Source organism: Gallus gallus, chromosome 3 (assembly GCF_016699485.2).
Source record: "Gallus gallus isolate bGalGal1 chromosome 3, bGalGal1.mat.broiler.GRCg7b, whole genome shotgun sequence".
NCBI lineage: Eukaryota > Metazoa > Chordata > Aves > Galliformes > Phasianidae > Gallus > Gallus gallus.
Window position 1 is genome coordinate 49,881,151 of NC_052534.1, and position 26,703 is coordinate 49,907,853.

Here is a 26,703-nt window from a genome sequence, read left to right on the forward strand (position 1 = left end):
TGAGTGAAATTGTACCAGGAATGCAAAAATATGACACAAGTAGATGGTAGCATACAAGAAACTGAGGTGAAAGCAATTCTGTAGTAGATTAGAACTCTAAAAGTGGCATTTACTTGCAAAGATAGAACTTAAAGCTGAGCTTGCTATTTCTTTCATAGCTCTCCTTAAAAAGAGAAGGCATGGAAAAAAAGGAGTTAAAGGAAAAAAAGATGTTATATCTCCTATTTTCCATTGAGCTTTTATTATTACAGCACAGCTTTAAGGCTATAAATTAAAGACAAAATTAAAATATAATGCTATAGAAATTGAACAGTGAATTGTACTGGCATGTCATGTTTCTGAAAAAAAAAAATTCCAGATGAAATACAGGTTTAACTAGAAAAACCTCTCCCTATACAAGAGATAAAAGTACACAGAAGCCAATCATGTCATACTTCAACATACTAAAAAAAACACTATGGCAGAGCCACAGAGTGAGAAAGTATAGGCCTTTTCTATTCAGCAGGCTATTCCCTCTAGACATGAACTAGACAATACCAAGAAAAAAAAACATCTGAAGTCTACTGCATTATATAAACTCCCAACAATTTGAAGACAGATGGGGTCAGAATACACATACAGTTATGTTCTTCATCAGCAAAGCTGGACTGAAGATACGTATGCAGCTATTGGTCCCTGTTGCGTGCACTAGGCCACAGCCTCATCAGGTTTTAATGGCATCATGCTAGCTCATCTTAGTGACCTTCTTGAGGTTATGCAACTGGCTTCACCTCTCAATATTAGGCCATTAAGTACTGCTGGGCCTCTAGGGTCGAAATTTTGGCTCAACTGACAAGAAAAAGGAAGGGGTCAGAGACTCTCTTGTTAAGGATGTACCATTCGGCCCCAGGCAGCCAGGCTCTATATCAGCGCAACAGCAAATGCTCATCTTGAAGAACCAGTTTCCAGGAAGGAAAAATGGGAACAACAATTAGGGCTCACATTCAGACCTCAAACAGCTGGCAGCATCTCAGCTCTAACTCTTCATTAATCCCAGTCACCACCAGAAGAGGACTATTGACCAGAGAAAGTTGGAAAACAGATGAACAAGAAGAAGAAGAAAAGCATGACGTACATCATATTTTCCTGCTCGCTTTGGTGTATATTCCCTGCCTACACTGCAGTTTTGCATCTGCAAAGTTTCTCACAATGCAGTAGCTTCACACAGTACATCTCATGCCTTGGTCTTCCTTTTTAAGAATGAACTACGTCACTTACTGACCAGCTACATTTGGCAAAAGCATTCTTTCTATGCTGTAACAGATTTTGTTTGGCAAACTACATAAATAAGATGAAAGCAGAGCTTACCCATATGTTCTCTGCAGATAGACCTGGCACTCTCCATTTCAACAAAATATGCTATGAAAGTCAACATTCAGCAGTTGCATGGAAAGCATATTAAAATAGAGAACACATGTGCCCTAGGTAGACAAACTCAAATAGTTTCTGAGCCAATACCACAAGTTGTCTTCAGGGACATTGCTGACAACATCCTCCCTGACTTCACAGTAAAAGCAGTATCCGACCTGTGGCAAGATGTAACTTGCATTCAGTCCCTGGGTTTGTGTGTGTGTGTATATATATGTATATTTATTTATTACAGCATGAGCAAGCCAAAAAACAAAAACAAAACAAAAACCCAAACAAAATGGCAGTATACTGTAGCTGTAACCAGATACTTCTGGAGCTTTATTAAATAAGCACATGTAGCATCTAGACTATATACTACTTTATAGTACTATACATTCCAGACAGAAACAAGAACCTATTTATCTGCCCAGTATACCAATGCATGCAAATGCATGTCTATTTGTCCAATGGTTGCATTTAAAATAGCTGTAATTAAATTAGGTTTAGAATAGCTCTTAATTGTCATGGAAGCACTTCCACTAGTATGATTCATATTTTGTTGCTGTTTCCAAATAAGTTTTTAGGATTATATCTATCAACTTACCCACCCCCCCTCATCCAAAAAAAGGGTTTTTAAATCCACAAAGCTTAAATACGATGGCTCCGCATACTGCAGTAGATTAGTGTACTAGCTAAAAAAAAAAAATCACACAATTGTTAGTAATGAAGAATATTTTTCCACCATTTTAAAGTGTCGACAGCAATCACATCCAGTGAACATACCTTAGTGTTTGTCACAATCCAATAAAGCCATTCTTCTTGTAAAGACAATTAACAGCGTAAGCAAATATGGAGCCTTTAGCATGGTAAAAGAACAGCCACTCAACATGGCCTTAAAGTCATGTGCATGCATTAGCAGACGAAAGAAAGATGACCCTCTAAGTGTCTGTACCAAGGGATCTATGTGAGCGGATTTTCTTTTTTTTTTTTTTTTAAATCTAAAAATACTGTCAGATCCATCCTACATTCTGGAAAATTCTTTCTATCCTATTCTGTTGCTTGCAACTGATGTCCATGACATCAGTGGGAGTTACTCAACATACATCAGCTGCTCCATTAATTCCTCTCAAGCAACAAGTTCCAAGTACATCAGAATAAACAAATATATCTTAGAAGCTGTTTGTGACATAAAGTGTTGTCCTCAAACGCTGCATCAGAGATTTGGCAATGAAACATTTACATTAGTTTAAACATGGAGGTTCTGTTCAATCTAGAACAACTCATTTTGGATGCTAACAAGTTGCTTCCCAATATACAGAGGCCCAAAGAAACACCAAGTCTTCCTCCATCAGGAAACAAAAGCAAGCAGAAGAATCAAAAGCAAGAAGTAGAGGAAAGCTGATGATTCCACTGTGACTTTCTCATCCCACTAAGGCTTGTTTTGACTCACTTTTTCTTCATACTAAATACATACCAAAACATGGCAACCAACGCATTTTAAAGTTATACCCAAACATGAATTCGCAGCTTCTTGCAGAGTAGGTCCATTGTGCTCTTTTACTGACCTTCGCACAGCCCTCCACACAGCGCTAGGCTTTGTAAGGAATCTATCTGCTTTGTCACATGCTCTCGCCTGTACAGAATATTTGGAATGAGTACCTTAGAAACAAATCACCTGTGAGCATTCCACAGCATTTGTCTCTTCCGCAACTAGGTGGCAACGAGAACTGACGTAAGACCCCAGTCACCACTCCAGCTTCAAGGTAGCCCAGCACCCTGACTCTCAGCAACATGGCCACACAAGCGAAGACACTCACCTCAGAAACTCATTTCATTTCAAAAAGAGACATTTTTCCACAATGAAAGCACAAGGAAATATATTTCCCTAAATTTTCCAATGCATCCAACCATGCTGAATTTGTTCTTTCATTTTGTTTTCATATCATTATTCGAACACACTTCATACAGGAGAGCTTTTACCCAAAACAAGCCTTTAAATACTTCACCATTTCACTTATGGAAGTATAATTGCATAAAACTTAAAACACAGTCCCAGTGCTAGCTATAAAGTCACCCACAAGATTACAAGAACCAGACTTTTTTAATGGAAATAACTTACTTTCATTTTATTACTTCAATGAAATTCATACTGTAGCTTCACCCACAGCAGGATATGGAATCATTTAAGCCCTTAGAGGCAGAAGCTCGGGAAGCTAAGGAAATTATGGAATTAGGACAATCATTCTGTATGGCTGAAGACTGATTCTTTAGCCCCAATCTTCCCACCACCCATCCCACCCCTCTTCCCCCCTCTTCACAGAATCACAGAATGGCCTGGGTTGAAAAGGACCTCAAAAAGACCTCAAAACCCCTCAAAAGACCTCAAACCCCTGCCATGGGCAGGGTTGCCAGCCACTAGAGCAGGCTGACCAGAGCCACATCCTGGCCTTGAATGCCTCTAGGAATAGTACATCCACAACCTCTCTGGGCAACCTGTTCCAGTGTGTCACCACCCTGAGTGAAAAATATCCCCGATTCTCTTGTTTCACACACGTACAATGCCACCACATAGCTACCAAAAAACCTTCCAAGTGACAAAGAGCCAAACTAGAGGTGATGAGCAGCCCCACCAGGTGATCAGGCAGCACTTAATCATCTTCAGTGAGGTACACCAGAGCACCAGAGAAATGCTGCAAACAGCAGCTCTGTATTATGGAACATACGCCATCATAAGACACAAGTACACACATGGTAGTGAATTGATACAGAGCAAGGCAAAAATTTTAGGAAGTATATAGGTGCCATTTGGAAGGAACTTGAGAGGTGTTGTAGGACTGCATTTAGCACCATGGACTTGAATAAAAGGCGGCACTTTAATGACTGGTGTGATATTGGACAAAAGGCAGTACATTCCACAAGATGTGTAGCAGACTGAAGAGTATAGCATGGTGTGGGTCAGAAGGTAGCAGCATATAACGCATGACCCTGAAAGGTATAGTTGGTGATCCTATTTGCACTTCCTTACATGCTGTGGTTGGGGGAAGAAGGGAAGGAGATGGAAGAGAGGGAGCAGGTTGAGAGGAAAGCTACAAAGATGATCAGAAGCCTGGAGTATCTCCCCTGTAAAGACACGCTGAGAGAGCTGGGGCTTTTCAGAGTGGAGAATGCTCCAAGGAGATCTTATAGCAGCCTTCCAGTACCTGAAGAGGTCCTACAGGAAAGCTGAGGAGGCACTTTTTATAAGGGCAAGTAGTGACAGGACAAGGCAAAATGGCTTTGAACTGGAAGAGAGTAGATTTAGACTAGATGTTAGGAAGAAATTCTTTACTGTGAGGGTAGTGAGACACTGGAACAGGTTGCCCAGAGAGGTTGTGAATGCCCCCTCCCTGGAAGCATTCAAGGCCAGGTTGGATGGAGCTTTGAGCAACCTGGTCTAGTGGGAGGTGTCCCACTCCCCCTCCCTATAGCGGAGGGCTGGGTCTAGATCATCTTAAAGGTCCCTTCCAACCCAAACCATTCCATGATTCTATGACACAGGATTTCTGCATTGCTGGTGTCTGACAAAACAAAAAAGAAGCCCTTCCCAAATGACATCACTCACCATAGTGTGTCTTCAATATTTTGTATCTGGGGATAAGTATGCTTGCTGCCTAAGCAGTTCAAATCCAGCAACGCTGCCTCGCATCATCATCTCAAGGTTGCTGGTTAGACTGGTCTTTTTGGACGCAGAGGTTACTATCTTCCATACTGCAGAATATCACTTGAAGTGAAACAATATTTTACTCCCCATCGAAGGGTACGTCCTTCAGAAGATTGCTCCCCTTTTCAAAACATCTCCTTGCTTCCGTTTTCCAAGAAGCAGGTATATTAATTTAAACATACCGAGAGGCAGTTTCCTTGGACTCAACTTTTCTGTCTCACCTTAATTTGCTATTATTATGCTTGAATGAAATTCACAACCAAATTTTAAAATAATCTTCACAACATCTCCAGACATCAAAGCACCCCCATACAATTTAGAGAGCCATTCCCTTTATAAATTCCTATAATCTCAATTGTAAATTGTATATTACTGTTGTTAATGGGGTAACATTACATCAGCACCATCCCAAGATGAGTCTTCTCAAAATGTCAAAAATTCAAAGCTGTCTGAAAGAGGAAATGTTTCCTCTTCACAGGGAAAAATAGTTAAGTTAATAAAATACAGCCACCTATATTCCAACCTGTACCACTTTTTGCCTGCTGGCACTACAAAGCAATGCTTCCTCAACTCATTACTGCCATGCAGTAATGATGGCATCACTAATTTCACATGTGCAGTAAATATCTTCCTCATATGGAGTTGGTTTTTTTTTTTTTTTATGAGATATGCCACTATCTCTTTGCTTAAAAGAAAATAATAATGTTACTTTTGAAGTATTAAAATGTGTTGTTTTTTTTTTTTAATGTTAAATCTTCCAAACTGGGCTTGGCTTTCACATAAAACAAGTTTATCAATAATCAATTTTCCCCCCAAAGCCTCAATTAAACACAAATCCAAAAACTGGGTGAACAGAAACTGTTACAGACAGGCAGCACTTAAAAGAGGAAAGAACAGGCAGATACTTCCTAACAGCTGACAAGTTTCCCACAGAGAAATTGCCTATTAACCCAATGGCTGATGCACCTCTAAGGACCACCTGTATCCCTCATCCCAAATACAACTGCTTTCAGTACCAGTTACAGCAAACTTTATATCAGCTATATGGACAGGTGTACACTAATGCAGGGGAGGGAATTTTAAGTAGGTTAAACAGTTAACATTCATGAAAGCAATGATCCACACTAACCATTTACCAGCCCCAGTAATAACAGAGTGAGTGGCATACAAACTTGAGGCTTTGAGTTCCGTGTTTGCAAGAGAGATGCACTAATCCCACAGATTGTTTGCATTCTTTAAGTCTGACACAATTTAGACCTTTGAAAGCAGTGTGTGTGTAATCTTTAACACACCGGCCCTGATCTTGAACCTCAAGCATCACATTAAGTGCTAAAAATAACTCATTGCTCTACTGTTCTATTAGCAGCAGAGATCAGAAGGTCACCCATTAACTTCAGCATCACAGTGACAGGTTTGTGTTCCTGCTTCATGTAAAATCCAGTTGCTCATTCTCATTCCTCATGGTTGCACTGAAAGTCCAGAGGCTCCTGTGTATGCTTATGTAGATGAATCAGAACATACTCCAGTTGCCAGAATGTAGACACTGCTCTAGCTTCCCCAGGCACGTAACTACAAGGGTATGGCTGGACACTAACGTGAGACACCTGTTAACAAACCTCAGAGACCATGTGTTTCTCACTGCCTATTATAGAACTTTGGTGTAGTTTCCGAATCAGTGCAGACAGTAGAAAGAATCAGTAGAAGTATTTGCTCACTATACCCAACAATGTATTCTGTACTCGGGAGCAATACTTTTGATTGCTATTTTATAAGGGAAGAATGAACAACCAGGTGGATTGGTTTTAACCTGGGAGAGTACTCCTGGTTGTTGATTATGCAGTGATGGACCTTCATTTAAAACAAATTTACAGAAGCTTATTTGATTACTGTTCCTCTTTGTTCTTCACCTACAGGTACCGTAGTGACCTTATTTACACCCAAATTAAACATTAGGTCTTACAGAGAGCAGAGAACAGCAGAGGGAGATGAGGAGAGAGGAAGGAGAGGGAAAGGAGCGTTTTTCCCCCAGAATGAAGACATGAACAACTTTAGGAAGCTGTGGGAAAAGCAACAACAAAAAAGCAGTCTCAGATATTTTCTCTCTATGCAAACATGGCTTAACGTTACTGAACTAAGACTCCTACTGAGAAGCTGACACCAGCCCCATGTGCTCTTTGTAAAAACTTCCAGAAATTGTTGTTGACTCCAACAGTGCCCTCAGCACAAGTAACAGAGATGCACAAGCAGAAAGCTGTGAAGTATCAATTTATTTTCAAATAGTCACCACCAAAGGCTACCAGGAACTTCTGTCTATTGCCTACCGTAAGTTGGAAAACGATGAAGGCTCCCAATCCAAAGACTAATACATCTCCCCAAAACTTTTTTTGCTCTCACTTCTATAAGCACCTTCTTTATGGAGGACAGAAATCCAGAATTCTGACACGTTTTCATAAAACAGGAAATAGTGAAGCTGCCCCTACCCAAGTTAAGGCGAATGTGACAAGATAATATCTGAGAGAGAAAGCCACAGAAAACGCAGGAATAAAGAACAATACAATCACAAGGGGAAAGATTATTATAGAAAAAAAAAAGGTTGGCAACACATTTTTATGGAAGAAGGAAAATAATTAGGTTATGGTAAAAGCATGATCAGAGAAGAAAGGACTCAGAAGAATGATACAAGCAGGTAAAGGGAAGGATATGAACACTGCACTTTCACTGGGAAATTATATTCAAAATTTCCATTTGAGAAATTTGCCCAACAGAGACCATCTAAGTGACCTTCGAATAACCACACTGGCTCAACAACAGTAAGCACAAAACCTTTTTTTGTTGTTTTCCTATCACAGTGCTTATTTTCAATTGACAGAAGTATCAGTAACTCAAAAGCAAGCAATCCAAAGAAGAGCATTATGGGCACATAAACAGAATAACATGAAAGTCTTCATAACCCTAAGTTACTCTTAAGAAATCTCACCCAGCTCATACCTTTTAAGTCCAATGTTTTTTACTACAATAGATGTAAAACTGTCATCAACATCTTCATCTGCAGACAGTAAGCTTCATCTGCTGTTTCCCCTCTCACCTGTATACATACTAACTATGGTGAAAGAAGCTGGAATGAGAGCCACAGACACCAAAAATGCTCACGTGCTCAAGAGAGCTAAGAGCAGCAGCACACATCCCCCTCCCAAAGTGAGGATCAGCTGAGCCCAGCAAGCTCATGAACAAAGACCAGACCCTAAGTACATCACATTCCCCTCCCCATCTCTGAGTTGAAACCACCAGGCAGGGAAACCTTTGGAGGCTACTATATAGCATAACTCCTTAGCAATGCAACAGCACAACTTTAAAAAAAAAATCCATTTCACAAAGAGACAAAAATAATTATTTCTGTCCACTTGATCTTGACCTGCACTTCCATGAGACTACATATCCCATCAGCAATCTTCTGTATATCTTGTTTGCAACAGCAAATAACTGTCATAACAGCACGGATGAATACGCTTTCGAAGAAATAAAATGGAAAAACAAGGATGAGCACAGTATTCAATCACATGCAATATTAAGCAGAGTAATAACATGCTGACTGCAGGCAACACAAAAATACTGTCCCCTTGGAAGCACCATAAAGTGTCTGCCTCCATGGCTTGTCCCTTCCAGGGAAACTAGGTCAACACCTTTTCAGTAGGAGTAATTTTTGAGCCTCCCCAGCAAGTACACAAAAGGCCTCTGTTGACCCCAAAAATAGATACCAGACTTGAGCAAGTCAAGCCCAAAGCCAATTTATTTTCTTAAAGTAGTAACAGTACACTCTACAGTATTTGTTTATATCTCTAGCACATGAAACCAGCATGTCTGATAATTTTATGTGGTTAATACAGTGCAACAACCTTCTGCCCTAGGGCCTTCATCTCCAGTATGCAATTAAGAGCTTGCTGTTTTAATGTTTCAGGGTTTTTTGTGGTTGAAGGAGTAGTTCATTAGTCACAAGAGCTCCTTTTCTTGAACTCTGTTAATTAACGCTCTGCTGTCTGTTCCCACAGTGGAAACAAGAACCAGCATTGCAAAACTGACTGCCTCTTGGCTGCCAAGAAGAAACAGGGTGATCCCTTTAATTTAGTTTGGCTGCCTTCTCACACCACCATGTGGAACTGCTTTGGCTGATTGCAACAAAGTCCATTACTCACCTTCATCTCTCCTGTGTGTGCACCCTGGCAAACGCTGTGATTACTGCTACACCCATGGGAGCTGGTCAAGGAGCAACTTATATGGCAGCAGCTGATGCATCTGCCAAATGGGCATGACCATCTCCTACACATTTATGAAATCCTGATGACTAGTACCTTACACTCTTCTCACAGTCACCAGGAAGGCAGAAGTACAGGCACCTGAGAATCACCAGCCATCAGCACCAGCTAATCACATTAATATGTCACAGCAAACTACATGACACTAGCAAAAATGCTAACAGTGCATATACCTCTTCATTATGGACCCAGTCACTGCTGGGTTGTCCTAGGATACACTGCCCTTGCTTGCATGCCTACATTACTCCCCACATCATTTACATCAATAATTCTCTTTAGAAGTCATTGTTTGCATGAGCCAGGATACAAAGAGCCTCAAGATTAAAGAGCAAAAATCCCAATCCTTATCCAAAGTGATCTTGAAACACACCAAATAACACCAAAATAAGAAAGAACACCCCAGCCTGCTGACAGCAGTCACTTCACTGTGCCACCACACTGTGCCTGCAAAGGTTGATGCCATCACAGATGATATTTTGAGGACAGCTTTGCAGGAATGAAAAATGATAAGAGAAGGCTTCAAGATCTTAGTCAAAGGAGCAACTGACTTCTAAGGAATGTATGAGGAAAGATATGCCAAGTAAGGCTAGGCAAAGGCTTGACCATGAAGAGCTGCAGGAGTGAAAGCTGCTAGTAGTGTACGTTCAGAGTAACAATGAAGGGAGCAGAAAGGGGGGGAACGAGAAGGCAGACATAATGAACTAGACACAAAATAGACTTTGAAGAAGCAAAACACACTGATAACATTGTTCCAGTGACAGGAGAGACCAGCCTTGAAGCACCCAATACAATAGGTACTTTAAAGCACATCGCTAAAGCATCTCAACTTCTTTTTAAGAGACTGTGTCAAAAAGCAAGATTTATCAATTAAGTAGTCAATCACAAAACCTCTCCACCTCCCCATATTTTTTAAAATTGATTTAGACATTTAAAGTAATTGCTTCAAACAATTAGCTGCTTGACACATTTGCACTATTCCATGCTGTCTCGCAGCCCTAGTTACGCATGCAGTGATGACGCTGGTTCCCAAAATAGCAGAGACCTCACTGGAGTTCAACTGCAACACCCTAAATGTAAGAAACCCAATTGTAAAATGTAATTGTAGGTAAGCCAAAGATACGTAAGATAAAGAATAGCAAAGCTGACCAAGGGCTCTGAATCACAAGCCCAAAATATTTCCAAGCTGACCAGAAGCCTCACTCTCCAAAGTCAAGTGGAGCGAAGGAGGACAGAAGAGAGCCCTACATCTGTGTAAGCCACTCCATCTGGCATCTTCATGCAGCAGCTTTGGATTATGAGGTATAAGTGTGAGCAGACACTGCACTCTCTTAGTAGGGTGGTAACAAGATCCTGCTTCTTTCAGCACTTCAGATAAATTGGATGTTGTTTCTTATGCTGTTGTTTGTTGTTTCGTTGGGGTTCTTTTGTTTGTTTTCAAAGATCTCTTCCAGAATACAGGGAGCACACAATTTCTAGGTGCTGGAAGCAGCTCCAGGGAGGGCCCTCATGGACACAGCTAACAAAGATACTTGGGCGAGTGCTGTAAGCGGACTGCAAAATAGAAGAGTAAATTTCAGAGGTTATCAGATTTTTTAGAATACCCAGCAACAATAATATTGAAAGGCAAAAATATATTTCAGTAAAGCCAAAGGTAAATAATTGCTGACTATCATTTCAACCCATGCTTAATCTTTTCAAGACTGAGGATGATATTGGCCTATAAGTTTACACGCATTATGCTCAATTACACATGGGTTAGAAACCACACAGTTCATTCAGTATTTTGCAGCAACCAAGTTCATATGAATTTAAGTGAAACCTGTACACATACATATAAGTTCACAATTTGGAAAATTAATACTTCTGCAAATGACGGCTGAAAAAGTCTCTAGACATGTCTGGCACATGGCTCCTCTGCTGGGAGCTGAAAATCCTCTTCAATTACTCTGCCTTGAGATGCCAGGATAAAACTTATAATGCTAAAGGCACACATACAGCACTGCTAGTGGTCCTACGGCTACAAAACAGCATCCAGTTTTCAATTACCTTGTTGAAGAGACTATTTTATACACGCAAGATTCTCACCAGCTTGGTATCTACACCCTATCATGTGGTCTAAGAAGCTTGCCAAAACCCTCAAGTCAAGCTACTTCACCAAATACTGGCTTCCACTAGCATCACTGGGAACCATCATTTTGCAGTTGGCGTCCCATCATGGCTAGCAGCACAAAAGTTGTGTTTTTCTTCTATAAAAAGAATCCAAAATAGCTCCAGAAGTCTGTTCCAAGTGTTTCTAATTATACCACAAAGATCTAAAAAGTATCAGCTACACATGACTCAATTACAATTGTTATAAGCCGCTCCTGCATGCAGCAACATGAGCTGCTACTCATCTCTTTACACAGCTGTACAAGGTAGTCCACCCAGCAAAGACAATGGGCAGAAGAGTGCTAAGTGAAGCAAGAAGGACGAACGAGGTCAATGATCACCACGTGTACCTCTTACTACTGTCTCATGCAATATTTTAAGAACTCAATGTTATAAGTAACAATTTTTTCCAGCAGGTGATGAATAGCACACGATATAATTACAGCTCTGCCATATACAGATCACATTAGACGATCAAAAACTTTTCCAGACATCAGATGCTGTCCTGGTTTTAGCTGAGACACAGATGATTTTTCCTTCATAGTATCTGATATGATGCTGTTTTTCTCCTAAAACCAAAACAATGTTGATAACACACCAATGTTTTAGTTGTTACTAAGAAGTGCTGTATGGAGCCAAGGACATACCAGTTTCTCACACTGTGCTCTGAGTGGGCACAAGGAGTTGGGAGGGTACAGAATCAGGACAGCTGGCCTAAACTGACCAAAGGAATATTCTATGCAACACGTAATCACGCCAAAAACAAAACAAAACAAAAAACCCTCTTAAAAGCAGTGGGGAGTTGGCCAGGCAGGCAGCCGCCACTTGGTGACTGGCTGAGCACTGAGCATTGGTTAGTGGGTGGTAAGCAACTGCTTGTACATCACTTGTTTTGTGCATGCACATACAAACACACACAAATACACGTAATATCATTACTACTCTCCTTTTTCTTCATTTTCTGTCTCAGTAAAAAGATTTTATCTCAACCCATGAGTTCTAATTTGTGTTTTTTCCTCCAGCTCTCTCTCCCATTGAACTGGGAGGGGGTGGGTGAGAGAATGGTGTGTGGTGTTCAGCTACCTGCCAGATTAAACCACAACAGATGCCTACCGATTAGGAGTATTTCAACAACCCTAAATGAAGCCATGCTCTCTTTTCTTATGCACACAACTTTTCTAACTGACCGTGCCTCCACTTTGCTGTCACTTGCTGCACTATAGGAGCTTTTGAATGACTATGGAGAAAGGGAACCTAGGGTTGAACCAGGGCCTGCAAGGTTTGCTGCTCTGCAGCGGACACCGTAGGATGGACCCAGATGGGGGATCAACATGCTTACTACACTCTCAGGATTACACTCAGTAGGGACCTCTGCAGTACTCAACATAGCCTAGAGCATCCTTCAACTCACCACAAAACAGACAAGATCTGCTGAGCCATTCTCCAGGCTCCAGTGACTAGAACAGGAGCAGAGATGTAAATTAATCCTGATTTGAATGCCTCCCACAGTAGGACCAGAGGAAAATCATTTTCCTTCATCACCTGCATCACAACACATTGCCACAGGTGAAGGTGCCCAAACAGTTCAGGAGTTAATGAGCAATGCAGAATCACAGTATTACTGATGTCGGAAAACACCTCCAAGACCATTCAGTCCAACTGTCTACCTACCACCAATGTTTCCCCACAAAACCATGCCTAGAAACACAATGTCCAAACGTTCCTTGAACATCCCCCTGGGCAGCCCATTCCAGTGCCTGACTACCCTTTCAGAGAAGTATTTCCTAACATCCAGCCTGAACCTTCCCTGGCGCAGCTTGAAGCCATTCCCTTTAGTCCTATCACTAGTCATATGAGAGAAGAGGCTGACCCCCAGCTCACTACAACCTCCCTTCAGGTAGTTATAGAGAGCAATAATATCTCCCCTGAGCCTCCTCTTCTCCAGCCTGAACAATCCCAGCTCCTTCAGCCACTCCTCATAAGGCCTGTGCTCCAGACCCCTCACCAGCTTTGTTGCCCTTCTCTGAACACGCTCCAGGGCCTCAATGTCTTTCCTACAGTGAGGGGCCCAAAACTGGACACTGGACTCAAGGTGCAGCCTCACCAGTGCTGAGTAAAGGGGGACAATTACTTCCCTGTTCCTACTGACAACACTGTTTCTGATGCAAGCCAGGATGCCATTGGCCTTCTTGGCCACCTGGGCACACTGCTGGCTCGTGTTCAGTTTAAAAAGAGTAACACAGCAGCTCCCAACTGAGAGGGTGTACAGGAAGATTAAATAAAGATGGAAGCACCAGAGGTACTGCCATAATGATACGTAACAGTTAAATCAATAAGTGCACAAGGCACAGAGTACACTTATCACACCTAGATACTTCATTTCTCAAGGCTCTGTTCTAGTCACCTTAATACTTTTTAAATCTTTATAAAAGTACTATAGTTAGCTAGCAAAAGCCTGGTGCACGGGACCTAATAAAGCAGTAAGCAGCAAGACACGGAAGAAGGATAAAACTGTCCTAAATGCAACCATCAGAACAGATTCCCCACTCCAGAGAACCCCCACTGCCAGCAAGTACCCACTGTGGAAGTACTGCACTTAGAGCGACCCATTTTAATGCTCCAGCTTCAGCACCATTGCATCAAACCCACATCTACCCTCCTGAATAAAGAACAAATAGGTCAAATGCCAGTATGACATGATCCTCCAATATTACCATTAAATCTCAAATTCAACTGAAGGCAAACCATATTCTTTACTCTTTTTATTTATCAGTTCAATCTACATAACAATCACATGCTACTGTGAGATACAACTAAAATCAGTAAGAAATAAAAAAGGTTACTGATAGGCTTGCTTCCCTCATGTATGGATTTATGTACCCAGTGCTGTTGTCTTAAATAGTAGCTTATATTATAGTTAGAGGAAAGATGAAGGATTGTTTCAAAATACAAGTAAATAACTATGATGCCTTTATGTTTACACAGGTAACAGCATAAGAGGTACAAAGCTGCATCCTCTGGTGAGTACAGATGAAATCCAATTGCTACATGGAGAACTACACAACTAAAAGGGGAAAAAAAAAACTAGTACAAGATCACAGAATTTAAAAAACATTTATCTTTTGACTCCTCTTTCAACCAGTTTCCATTATAGCTTGCATTAGGAATGCCAACAATTACTAAGTTATCTTTTGCCAGAATCCTTTGGGAACCCTGCTTGTGGAGCCAACAACAATCCTGAACCTCGTAGAGGACAGCTAGCCAAGCACTGACTAGAAATCCCTGCTACAAGCGCTGAGGGAGCAAGGGAGATGAGGAAACACCCACTCCTGTTAGGCCCTGCAGTACTCCTATGGGCACAGCTGCATCCTGGACCTTCACATGCTTTTCAGTCCACATTCCTCAGGCATGTCTGAACTTGCTCTCACAGCCCTCCTTCCTGGGGAGCCTCCTGCACAGGACAAAAATAGGCCTTCAGCTCCTATTGTTCCCTCTCCCTCCTACCCTCAGCCAAAGCACAGGCTTCCTCAGCAGCAGAGCACTGATACCCGCTCAGTACAGTGTTCTGCTTCCTCAACACTGAAGCCATGATACTGCTACCCCAACGACGAGGCCAGCAGGGCCTCATCCTATTTGCACATCTAGACATCATTAAAGGGCTGCTTTCTGGCTTACGCAGCAAGGACGCAGCCCTCTCACCACACTTAGTTCATGGAGGAGGAGGAAGAAGCACACTGCCAAGGCCTTCAGCTCAGGACAGAACGGGCAACAGCAACAATAGAAGGCAGAAATCCCCCTTGGTTACACAGGGGTCTTCTACAAGGCACAAAGGCAAGAAGCCCAACAGAAGCCTTGCCTCATTGGCCAGTAAATTCACAACACAAACAAACAAAGCAACACCTTGAGCCCTGCTCTTCTGTTTGGACTGGGAAAGCATCTGTATCAGAAAAGTTATCTTTTATTTAATGACAAAATAGGCTTATTACTGAACTGTTCATAAAGCATTCACCCAGCAAACTTCATTCCAGTCATACAAGACTCTGTGAGATAAGAAAAGATATTATTAACATTAAAGATAAAAGGATGACAACCTAAGCAACCTTCATTTTGCATACACAAGACAGAGACATCAGGATCATGTTAGCCTAGAAGCGTGTATCAACATTCCTTTAGCAAAAGCCTTAGCCCTTGATGAGCACCAATTAAGTCCTAAATGGAGATCTCTCCTTTGATCAAAAAGAAAGATAAGATCATATATGCACCACAGAGCTTTGATTGTAACACCACAGCAGATGCTTAGCTTCCCTACTACTCACATAAGGAACAGTCCAAAAACCGAATAGATTTTAGTACTACAGTGACTGAGGTGTAGAAGGCTATGAGAAACAAGAGAAACTACTCAAGCTCAACACTAATGCATTATTACAGTATAAGTCAGTCAGATACTGAATGTCTGTAGGCCAAAGTTACAAAGGTCAGTGATTTGGTCTCATCAAATCAAAACACAAATGCTTGATTTTATCCAGCATTTGTAATATTTGATGAAGAACAGCTATGTTTCATAATACCGTAATTATCTATTTTAATAGGTAGTGATTGTTTTAAGCTATTAAAAAAAGAACAGGCAGATTCTACACACCTCCTTCTCACAAATCCTCCAAGCTGTGAAATGTTATTGTACACACTCTGAAAAGATGGAGGCAGGCATATGGAAATCCACAGACAAACTTATGCTTGCTTATGCAAAGCAAGCAAGCACGGCCCAGGGATACAAATGATACCTCAGACTCAGAAGTCATCTCACTGTAGAAATGAGAGCCCAAATGACAAAAGGAATATATACCCTACCTAACATAAGACAGAGATCCAGAGTCAAACAGCATTTCTCTTTGAATTTCCTATCTCTTACTGCAAGCTTGTGAAGAAACATTAAGATTTGAGACCAATTCTGTGACCACAAAAAAATGGGTCCTGAAAAACTACTACAAATATATAGGGGATTGTTAGAGAAGCCCCAGCTCTGTTAGCTCTTATCCATCCTCTCCTTCCCTTCCCTAGGTTAGCCTTGAAAACATCAGAATCTCACTACCTCCTCTTTTTGACAGGACTTACATATTTTGGGTATCTGGAGGATAGAGCCAAGAGACATTGCCAAAATAACAAACCTCCAGGGAGGTGAAACCTAAGTACGTGATGTTGGCAGGAAAATGCAAGATACAAATTAAGACTAATAACATCACAAGTATGGAAAAAAAAATGCAACAGTAATCAATTTTTTCCATTTATTCACAGAGACACTGTTAGGACATGAGCATTAATATATTTTCACTGTGAAGCTTCCCTGCAAAGGAAGATCTTATTCTAAGATGCCTGGAAGGAGCTTATCTGTTAGAACATGACTTAAATCAGGCAATCCAGAAGTTCAGATTTAAGAAATCAAATGAAAGGATGAATAACACCCCTCCCAACTCAAAAAAAAAGAAAAAGAAAAAAAAAACATGCTTCTGAACACTTGTTGACAGGCTGTATGCCACATCACTCATAACTGCAATTCATCTAGTTGCATCTGTTGGCTAATAGCCTTTTGTCAGGTTCTTTTACTTAAGAAAATAAAACATCATGACAAATTTCAACACAAATTTTATCCTGTGCTCTGTATTTTGTCTTCCACTAGCTCTTATGGTGTGCTAGACAGTGTACAAACAGAGAGAGGCACGATCCTTACCCAAGAGGCTTCACATGCCGAAAACAGAGTCCCAGGCAGAAACATGAGGAACAAACTCCTAGCAACTAGAATTATGAACATCTGACACATTTAATCAAAAATGAGACTGACTACAGAAGCCTCAAACAATGGAAGAAAAAGCTTGTGACCACTGTAGAAAAAAACATGCAAGAAAGAAGAAAAAACACTACTGATGCAACAACTAATTGCTACTACTGAGCAGTTACAGTTAAGAGAAATTTCTTCTGCTATCACTATATCTCTAGTTGATTAATACACAACAAACATCTTGGCTTTTAACAGCTCTATCTATGTCTAGGTACTACCTAAAGATGTATGTCTTGTACTCACTATCTGCCCTGTATCCTAAAATTCTTTGTCACAGCTGTATTACATCACTCAAGGTTACAATCAACTTCCCAGCAATGCACATTGAGATTTTAGCATTTAAAAATGTTTCTTTTCAAGACATTATGGTGACGGCCCTCTGCTTTTAGACCTTTGATGTTCGGCTAAAATCGTTTGAACAGCCCCTTAATGGCAAAGCAAACAGCAGATTGTGAGGGGAAAAAATAAAAAAATAACAAAAAAACCTGTAACACAGGACAAAAAAAAAAAAACCATGAACATGTGAACACAGAGGCCAACTGGTCTACTTTTTTCATACACATTCACTTAGCAACAATGAATGAATAATTTTAAGCTAGCACTAGAACAAACTGGTTGAACAGCTTTTGACTTTAAGTTCCAACCAACAGGCAAACGCTAAATATATTTAGTATTTTCACCTTCTGCTAACGAAACATCACAGGCCAGCAACATTCAGAATTTCAGCTGAAATACCTGAAAAGAGGGCACACATTCAACGTCATTTTCTCATCTACATAATAAAAACACTTTACAAATAGTTTTAAGTAGCCAAGCAAACAGAGAAGTTAAGGTTTATTAGTGTTAGTTTTTTTTTTTCAAAATACTTTCAACACAACAGTATCCAATACAGAATACTTAAAAAGGCTTAAAAAAAAATAACTTCAGTGTTACATGCTACTTACAACTGCTTCTGAAACCCAGCTATGGTTTGTAGCACCCAGCACACAGTTAACACAGCTGACCTTGTTGAAATCTCTCTGGGTAAGCAAGATAACTCTAAAAAAAGAACATGAGGCCCTCTCGAATAATGCTAACTATTACTAAATTAACATATTCCTCCTCCTCCTTCCAGGATACCTATAAATAAAAATAGTTGCCCTCAAGTTTTACCAGGAATGGAAATCAAGAGTATTTTGTGACATAACAGCCACTGGAATAAATGACATCCATGCACTATTTAGTAATGGAATAAGTGAACCAGGGGTGCGATAAAAGGACCAAAGCGTCAGCTTGATCCAGAGCTAGCTGAGCACACAGCTACAGTAACAAAGACCAGATTGTAATGGAGACTCACAACAAGAAGGCATCTAACCACAAGCGTGTCAAACTGTCTTTACCATGTAAAATTTGGCTTGAAGTCACAAGTCACGTAAGTATGTTAGGCCTGGGGGCAGGGGGAAGAGGCGGAAAACAAAGAGATGATACAACATTGTCTAGTAGAGTGGTGACATTTTTCACATGGGAGAATCTTCCCCTTACACAGCTTTTCTTCCTCTCCCATATCCTGAAGGGTGACCCCAGCTGCAAGGTTTTAAGTAGCCAGGGGCTCCTGAGACTATAGAACGTCTCCACATGATCACATTACAATGTTTTCTTCAAATTGTTCTCTTCCAGAAAAGTTATGCCAATTCTGTACTGGACCTTTCTTCACATGCATGGCTTTATGTAACCAAATGGGTTTTTGCTAGTTTCCGCACCCAGGATAGCCAAAACACAAAACTACAAACCCAACATCAAACAAACACCAGCAGCTGTCCTGAAGATGTGCTGCAACTTGCACAGCTGTCAGCCCACCCCACCATAACCCAAATTACTTGAGAAGCTGTGGATGCCCCATCCCTGGAGGTGTCCAAGGCCAGATTGAGCAAGGCCCTGGGCAACCTGATCTAGTGCATGATGTAGCGGTTGACAACCTGGCCTGTGGCAGGGGGGATAGAACTGGATGATCTTTGAGGTCCCTTCCAACTCAAGCCATTCTGTGACTCCTTCATGAACAGACAATTCAGTCTTGAGGGCACACATAAGAAGGCTGTGAGAGAGAAGCGAACTCTGTGAGCCCGTAAGCATCTTAGCTCAACCAGGGACAAGGCTGCAAGTCAAATGCAACCAGGCAAGAGCTAGTTTCTCTCCCAGCAAGGAATAACTAAAAAAAAAGAGACTCTATCATCCCTGTTCAGTCAGTTTCAAGAAAACACTGCATGCCATCAACTCCACATACACCCTGCAAGGAAGTCAGTTTAACATAGTGACCTGATCAAAAAGTACATTCTCACTGCTAAAGACAGCCCCCAAAAACTGCTCAAGTCTGCATCACACTCTTAAAACATATATATATATATATATATATATATATATATAAATAATGTAATATATATGTAATTATATATTATATATCAGGTAATTACATCATTACTTCTTCTGAACAGAAATGCCTATATGAACACCAGATAGTTTTCAAACACTGATGCTATAGCTAAAGATCTATCATATCCTTGGTCAAAGCTTGAGAAATGCTTCGCCTACAAAGCTGCTAGCGAGTAAAAGAACAACTCTTCAGCAGCAGCCTTGATTTTACCCTTAGCTACATGGTCTGCTACTGTCAGTATAGTATGCTTTGCCAGAAAATACACTCTTGTTTGGGGAAAAAAAAAAAAAAAAAAAAGCAGCATTCTAGAGTGAATTAACAAGAGCAGGCTAGCAACTGCTTTTTCTACCATCTATTGTTGACAATAAACAAAGCACTTTTTATTTAAAACCTGGCTACAAAATCTCTAGATTTAACTAGAAATATTCACATTTACAAAATTAATTCTACATATGCTCTATTCTGAATTACAGATGAAGGTTATTTACAACATCTGCATAGAAGCGAATATCTCAAAACTCACAACGTGACTCTTCAAGGTAAGGGTTACTCTGTTAAAAAAAAGGGGCAAGTTTTGTCTACTTGTTTTAAACAGGAAGCCAAGTTCACCAAAAGTCAATTAGCTAACTGTCCTGGAGAGGATGCACAGCTTACTTTTGGAATTTGTTTCATGAGAAGAGGGAAAGTTCCTATGTGTCTTTTGGTTGGGAAAAGTGTTGGTTTTTTAATGTGAAAATAAATGTTAATGTAACATATGTTAATAAATATGCATAATTATATATATATATATATATATGTATATATGTATATATATCAATTAATAGATGTTTGATTGTAAATATATTTGAAATAGAAAAATAGCTATTGGAGAAGAATTCTTAGTTTTATACTGAACATTAAAACAGCCCAAATGAGACCTCTTATTTCTGCTTCGCCATGTTTTTCCAAAATGCCTGTACCACTGTATGACACACACGCATCATTACCTGCAAAACCTATCTCCCACCACCATTATCCATGCCATTCTCCTATAATACACCTCCATGGCACCACAGCACTAACTACAGACAACAAATGTCACCAGCCAAACTTCTTCCCCACAGCTTGACCGGTTCAGCACAGATTGTAGTTTTACTCTCCTGTATAGACAGCAAAAGTCAAATAACTGGCATAAGCTCCCTCCCAAGCATCTAGTGTATTTATAAAACCAACCTTGAGAATTAAAAGATAGTGCTACTAAGGTAAAATACAGACTACCGGTATCCGCTGAAAATGCAGTGGTTGTGAGCTACGCAGTAGATAAGCATTTTGGCTCAAAAATAAACCAAGAAACAGTGTTCACAAGGCTATTAGCTAGCCATTAAAGTGTTAAGTTTCATACACAGTGATGAAAACACAACCATAAAGTTTTCCACATCTCGTGTCTTTATGACAGTGTTGTCAGGCAGGGAGTGACGTAAAATGATGCCATGCATGGAGAGGTCAAATGCTTACCTGGAAACCAAAAAAAACAACAGCAGAAACAAAAGTCACTGTCAGTCTTTAATTTATTCCTTTGAGTTTCAAAGGACACGTGTTAGCGTTAGTCAGGAGATACACCTTCCTACTACAGCCAGGCCTCAAATTATTCTGCATAACACTAATTGAGGGTCCAGCTAAAGAGGAACCTGCAAGTAAAATAAATTATGCAAGAAAGCAAGCCAAGCGTGCACAAGCGTAATAAAGCCTTTTAAAATGATTAGCAGGTTTACTCTTTAATCTGGCAAGTTAACAAACTTTCAGTGCCCAAGAGAAAAAACACAATCGGGGAACGGCATTGTATAAATATTCCACATGCCAAAGCAAAAGGCTTATTTCAGTGTAACAATGCGCTCCTGTTTCAACCAATACCAACAGAAGAAAGATTCTTTCCATAGAAGTTATTGGTGTGTTAACGCATAACTTCACAGCACGTTTGCATGGAATCCCCAGGGAGCTTCTGGGGCAGCCGCACGGTGACACTCAGGAGGGCTGGGAGGACCCGTCACAACGTGAGCCCGACTTCCCAATTTGAGTCAGTCCTGAGCCCGACTCCTGCCAAGCGCTGACCGCAGGCATGTGGTCTAATCAGCGTTATGGTCCTGAGACGTTGAAGTAATGGCTGCTGCAAGCGAGTGCCGCTCCTAATCCAGGGAAGCTTCCAGCTCTCAAAGCATTCATAATTTCACATCAAATTCAAACCATGAGAAGCCTGCAAAAACACTTCACGTAACAAAAGACGACTGCACTAAAACACGGTCCAAGAGAACAGCAGCATGGTTCGTAAGTCACAAGTCCCTCACCTAATTCACTGCTACGTTCCCTGTGATTTACAGACCGTAGAGCAAGAACTGCGAGTGCAAACCTCCGACTGCTGTTCGGAAAGCACTCGCAGAGTCCAACCAGATTTGACAAAACGGGTGTCAGAACTGCCCTCACAAGAAACTCACCACCATCTCAGTGCAGATGTCCCGCAGGGGAGCCCGGAGATGGCAGCAGCAGCAGCAGCACCCGGCGGGCACCGCTGCAACAGCCAACTTCTTTCTTTCTCTGCCTCCCGGAGCACAACAAACTTTGCAAACTCGGCAAATCGGTCATACAGGGGGAACCGTCAGGGAAAGACCTCAGAACTAAACAGTAAGCGTAGATACGAAGGAGAGAATAAAAGCACGAGAGCAAAGAGATGGGGTGGGAGAGCTGCAGGGGCCGGTATTCAACTTCCCGAGCAGCAGCCCCGAACGTTAATCCCACCACCGTTCAACGGGATTAATGGATCCTGCCTACTTGAATCAGTTTATAAAGTTTTTGCTTAACGTACAAAATCGAAACGTTTCCGACCAGCGGGTGGCTGCTGCCTGGAAAGCTCGGAGTCAGGCGCGCAGGGACACACATAACTCCCCGCCCGAAGGAGAGGAGCTGGCACTGCCCTGTGAATCGAGCAGCTGCGCGGCCACAGCAGGGGATGGAGCAGGGGAAGGCACGGCTGAAACGCCCGCCCGCCCGCCTCCTGCCTCCCCGCGCCCAGCCCGGAGAGAAGCGCCCACAGCGCTCCGGCCGAGGCGCTCAGCAGCGAGCACGCAGCCGCGGGACAGGCGCTGCCACCGCCACGGCGCCCGCCCCGCTGCCACGAGGCCGGCCGGCTGCCGGCAGGGCTAGAGCGGCTGCGGCTCCCAGACGGGCAGGCGGCCCTGACCGGCCGGCCCCCGAGCCCGGCACCGAAAAGTCCCCGCGGGCCGTGCCGGGCCGGGCGGCGCGATGCCCTTACCTTTGGTCCAGTCCACCACTTGCTTCGGACTCCACTTGGTCACCGGCTCCATGACGGGCTCAGCCCCGCCGGGACCGCCGCCCGCCGCGCTCTCGGACGCGGACTCACCCCCTCTCAAGCTCCCATCCCCGCTGCCCCGTCCCGCGCCCGCCCCACGCCGGCCGGGCCGTCCCCTCGGGCCGGCTCCTCCCGGAGCCCGCCCCGCCGCCGCCCCGCCCCCAGGTGCTGTCGGCCGGCTCCCTTTGGCGGCGGGCCGGGCCGGGTGCCTGCTTCTGCCCCCAGCGGAACTCCGCGGGTGGCGGCCCGTGGGCCGGGCAGGAGCGCCGGGGTTATGGTCCCGGCCCATCCTATGGGAGGAAATGGCCGCGGTGGGGCAAGGAGCGGAGTGAGGCTGCCCCGGGAAGAAGAAAGAGGAGAGATGGACGTCTTCGGGAGGAATTGGGTGTCTGAGTGGAATAAACTCTTTGAAAGGAAAACAGAGCGATTTTCTGCGCTGGTGTTAAGAAGCCCGTGGTCGAACTTTCTCGAAGTGTGGGCTCACTGGGATGGGGGTCCATAGCTCTGTGTGTTTGTGTTCTGTGCTTTCCTGCCCCACAGAGGGAGCATGCCTGCTGCAGAGGCTGGCCACTGGGTCAAGATGTGGCTCATAACCAGCTTTAGGTTGGAGAAGTAGTAATGAAAAACAAACTTTTTTTTTTTTTTTTGTCTGTATACCTGAAAACCCCTAGTTCGCTCATCCTGTTTGTCACGTGGTGGCTGAAGGTGTATTTCTAGTCCTTGATTCTAAGGTCAATTGGTTGGAGCTGAGTTGCTGATTTGCTTTCTGCTGTGTGAAATACTATGCCTGTCACTTCACCTCACTGTGTATTTGAAAGATTAAAATGAGATTCACCGCCATATCGACGCAGCAACCCAAGATTTCTGGATTCCCTATGGAAACGTGCGTCATTCACACTTCAAAAACAACAAAGCAGCCGCTCTCAGCCCCTGCAAAGGCCAGGGTGAACAGATGGGCCCTGCAATGAGCCCTGTTAATGGTTTCACAACCCTTAGTGTCACAGAGCTTTGGTCTTAACTACACATATGCTTCCCAAGGTTGCAGGAAGGAAAGCAAATGTCTCGCTGTTGGTGTTTGGAGTGTTCATCTGCTGCCATCCTTCTCTGTCACACATCTCAGGCCAGGTCCCGTGTCTTATTTGGACAGGATGAGCACCAGATTTTGTGAGTCTGAACTGCAAGTCTGGTCACTTGCTATCAGATCTGCAAATTTGATAAATCTATTATTCATTGTTAGAATTTTTATAATTTTCAAGATTACAAATCTACTTTTTTTTTTTTTTTTTGTAAGCAGGACAATGTTGTAGTGACCCTGTGTTCTTTTATTATCTTATGTCCCTCAAAACCAGCTGCTTTACAGCCTGCTGTGTACAAATGAGGTTGGAATGACAAGGGAAGGAAGCATGTCTCCTGCTTCTCAGTGAGAAAGGTCACTGAGTATTTAAGTTCATTTGGAAGCTGCAACATATAAATTAAGTGACTAGAAATGAGTCAGGTACAGAACTGAATTTGGTTCTGCATGTAATTAAAATATTCACACCGATGGGGCAACTGTTGTTGCACAAGAATCAACATCTTACTTCTCACCTTGATAATAGAATTGTCAGTGATGGATCTTTCTATACATGATCGTGTGGGAGACTTTGGTGTACAGTACTGAGAGAAATAGGTCTACCTAGTTCCTACTTGTACACAGGATATACAAAGAGAGTCTCTTTTGTCTGGATTAAGTGAGGACAGCCTGAGAAACTGCCAGGCTTTATAACTTTGGGAAAACAATGTCCTGGCTGTGCCTCCCTCGTGACTTAGGAAGAAGCGAGTAAACCAAGCAGTACCGTCATTTCATGTAATATTTTCATAAATTCAGGTTGATTTTTGTAGAATCATAGAATGCCTTGTGCTAAGGTTCAAGCACCTTAAAGCTCACCCAGTTTCAACTCCCTGCCATTGGCAGAGCTGCTGCCTGTCTGATCAGGATGCCCAAAGCTCCATTCAACCTGGCCTTGAACGCTTCCAGGGATGAGGCGCCCCTCGGGATCACAAGGCTATTTTGTACAATGTACATTTATTGTAAATATATTTTAAAATTAATAGAAATTGAATTATACATTTATTTTGGCCTCTCTTGGATCCTTTTACCTGGCTACGAAGCTCTCTCACTCTCAAGTAAATTGAGCACAAAACTCACCAGTATCAATGCTTAAACAGAAACTTAAAGACAATGACAACTTTTTTTTGTACACAGAAATAGAAGACTTTACCTGGCTCTCACTTCCCTGTCCAAATGGCACACAAGCAGAAGGATTTGTCCGGAATACACCCCAACAGTCAGTGTTATCAGATACAGAAGAATTATGTCCCCAAATGGAAAGCAACTGCTAGGAGTTTAACACAAGCAAAAGAAAAGGTAGAGCAGAGAAAGCTGTTTAAAGAAATAGCAAGAGCAGTGCCTGCTCCATCTGTTACAGCTGTTTGCCCTGTCATCATTTATTAAAGGCACACAGGTGTGGACTCATTCACAAATCCAGATTCAAGAAGCCTATGTACAACCTAAATAACTCTAACTCCTTCTCACTCACTGTCTTAGGTCTCCAGGTGGTAGGAAACACCAGTGAGGTATTTGAAGCCAGCCTGAAGTTGGGTCCCTGTGCCCATGCAGAACTTTCTGAAGAGTACTATGGCCTTCGCAAGGAGACAGGATGCATTGCTCTCTTTCTCTTTTACAGTCTACCTCTTGCCCCTTCTTTTTAAAGAATGCTAGATACACATATGTTTTATTTCAGCCATTTTTCTTTATAGCCTAAATTTATCTGCAGATTCAGAAATACAAGAAGCATTGACACTGTCCTCTATATCTTTACTTGCAGATTAAGGTATTTGTGGAAGGGGAAAAAAGTAACAGGAAATAAATACATTATTTAAATATTTGCTCAGCTCTAAAAATAACAAGTGAAATCTAAGCAAAATTGGTTTTGTTTGTTTGTTTTTACCACTAATTTTCATGTATTTACATGTTTCAAGTTGAGTCAGCAGCAGTATCACAACTGTTTAATGAGAGAATCCACCTGATCAGGAATTGAAGACCCTATTAACTTCAGGAAGAGTTTCTCTAGAAAGTTGGAAAACAAGCTAATACTATAGTTTCTTCTATGGCATTTTCAAATCATCAGATCTTAAAATATATTTCAAACATTAATGAGCAGACTCACAAAATACCTGTGGTCTTGTGGTTAAGACAGCCTAATTCAGTTTCAAAAGAAAGAGGTTCAAAGCCTTGCCCTGTCACAGGCAGCTCACTTAGTACTCGGAAAACTACTAAGAGTCATCCTGAAGTACTTTAAATTTAGGCATGGGAGTAATTCTGTTAAATTCAGTGGGAGGAACATGCTTCAGTGTTTTCGTATTAAGGGATATAAGAGTATCTATCTGTAGGTTGACAGTCCAAACAAACCTCCATGATTGGAGCAGCTGAGGAGCTTGTGAAGACAGCTCCACATGTTTCCCAGCTGGGGCAGTCATCAGTGGCAGAGGGTCCACTGGAATGAGCAGAGCAGGGATAGGAGGGAAAACAATAGC

The 26,703-nt window shown here is 42.1% G+C and overlaps 1 protein-coding gene across 5 annotated transcripts in view; it reads right to left on the reverse strand.

Moving 5' to 3' along the window:
• Nucleotides 1–23,180, reverse strand: part of CNKSR3 (CNKSR family member 3) — a 62,249-nt gene extending 39,069 nt beyond the window's left edge. For 3 of the 5 annotated variants that reach the window (XM_015284252.4, XM_419685.8, XM_015284250.4), the window contains exon 1: nucleotides 23,071–23,180. Coding sequence is in view for 2 of the 5 variants with exons in the window: in XM_419685.8 (XP_419685.5) it covers nucleotides 23,071–23,122 (52 nt within the window). In the remaining 3 variants the exon portion in view is untranslated. Of the gene's footprint in view, nucleotides 1–1,993; nucleotides 2,082–2,954; nucleotides 3,701–23,070 lie in introns of those variants that run through there. The other 2 variants (XM_046939251.1, XM_040697886.2) reach the window with 2 other exon arrangements.
• Between the last annotated feature and the right edge of the window lie 3,523 nt (nucleotides 23,181–26,703).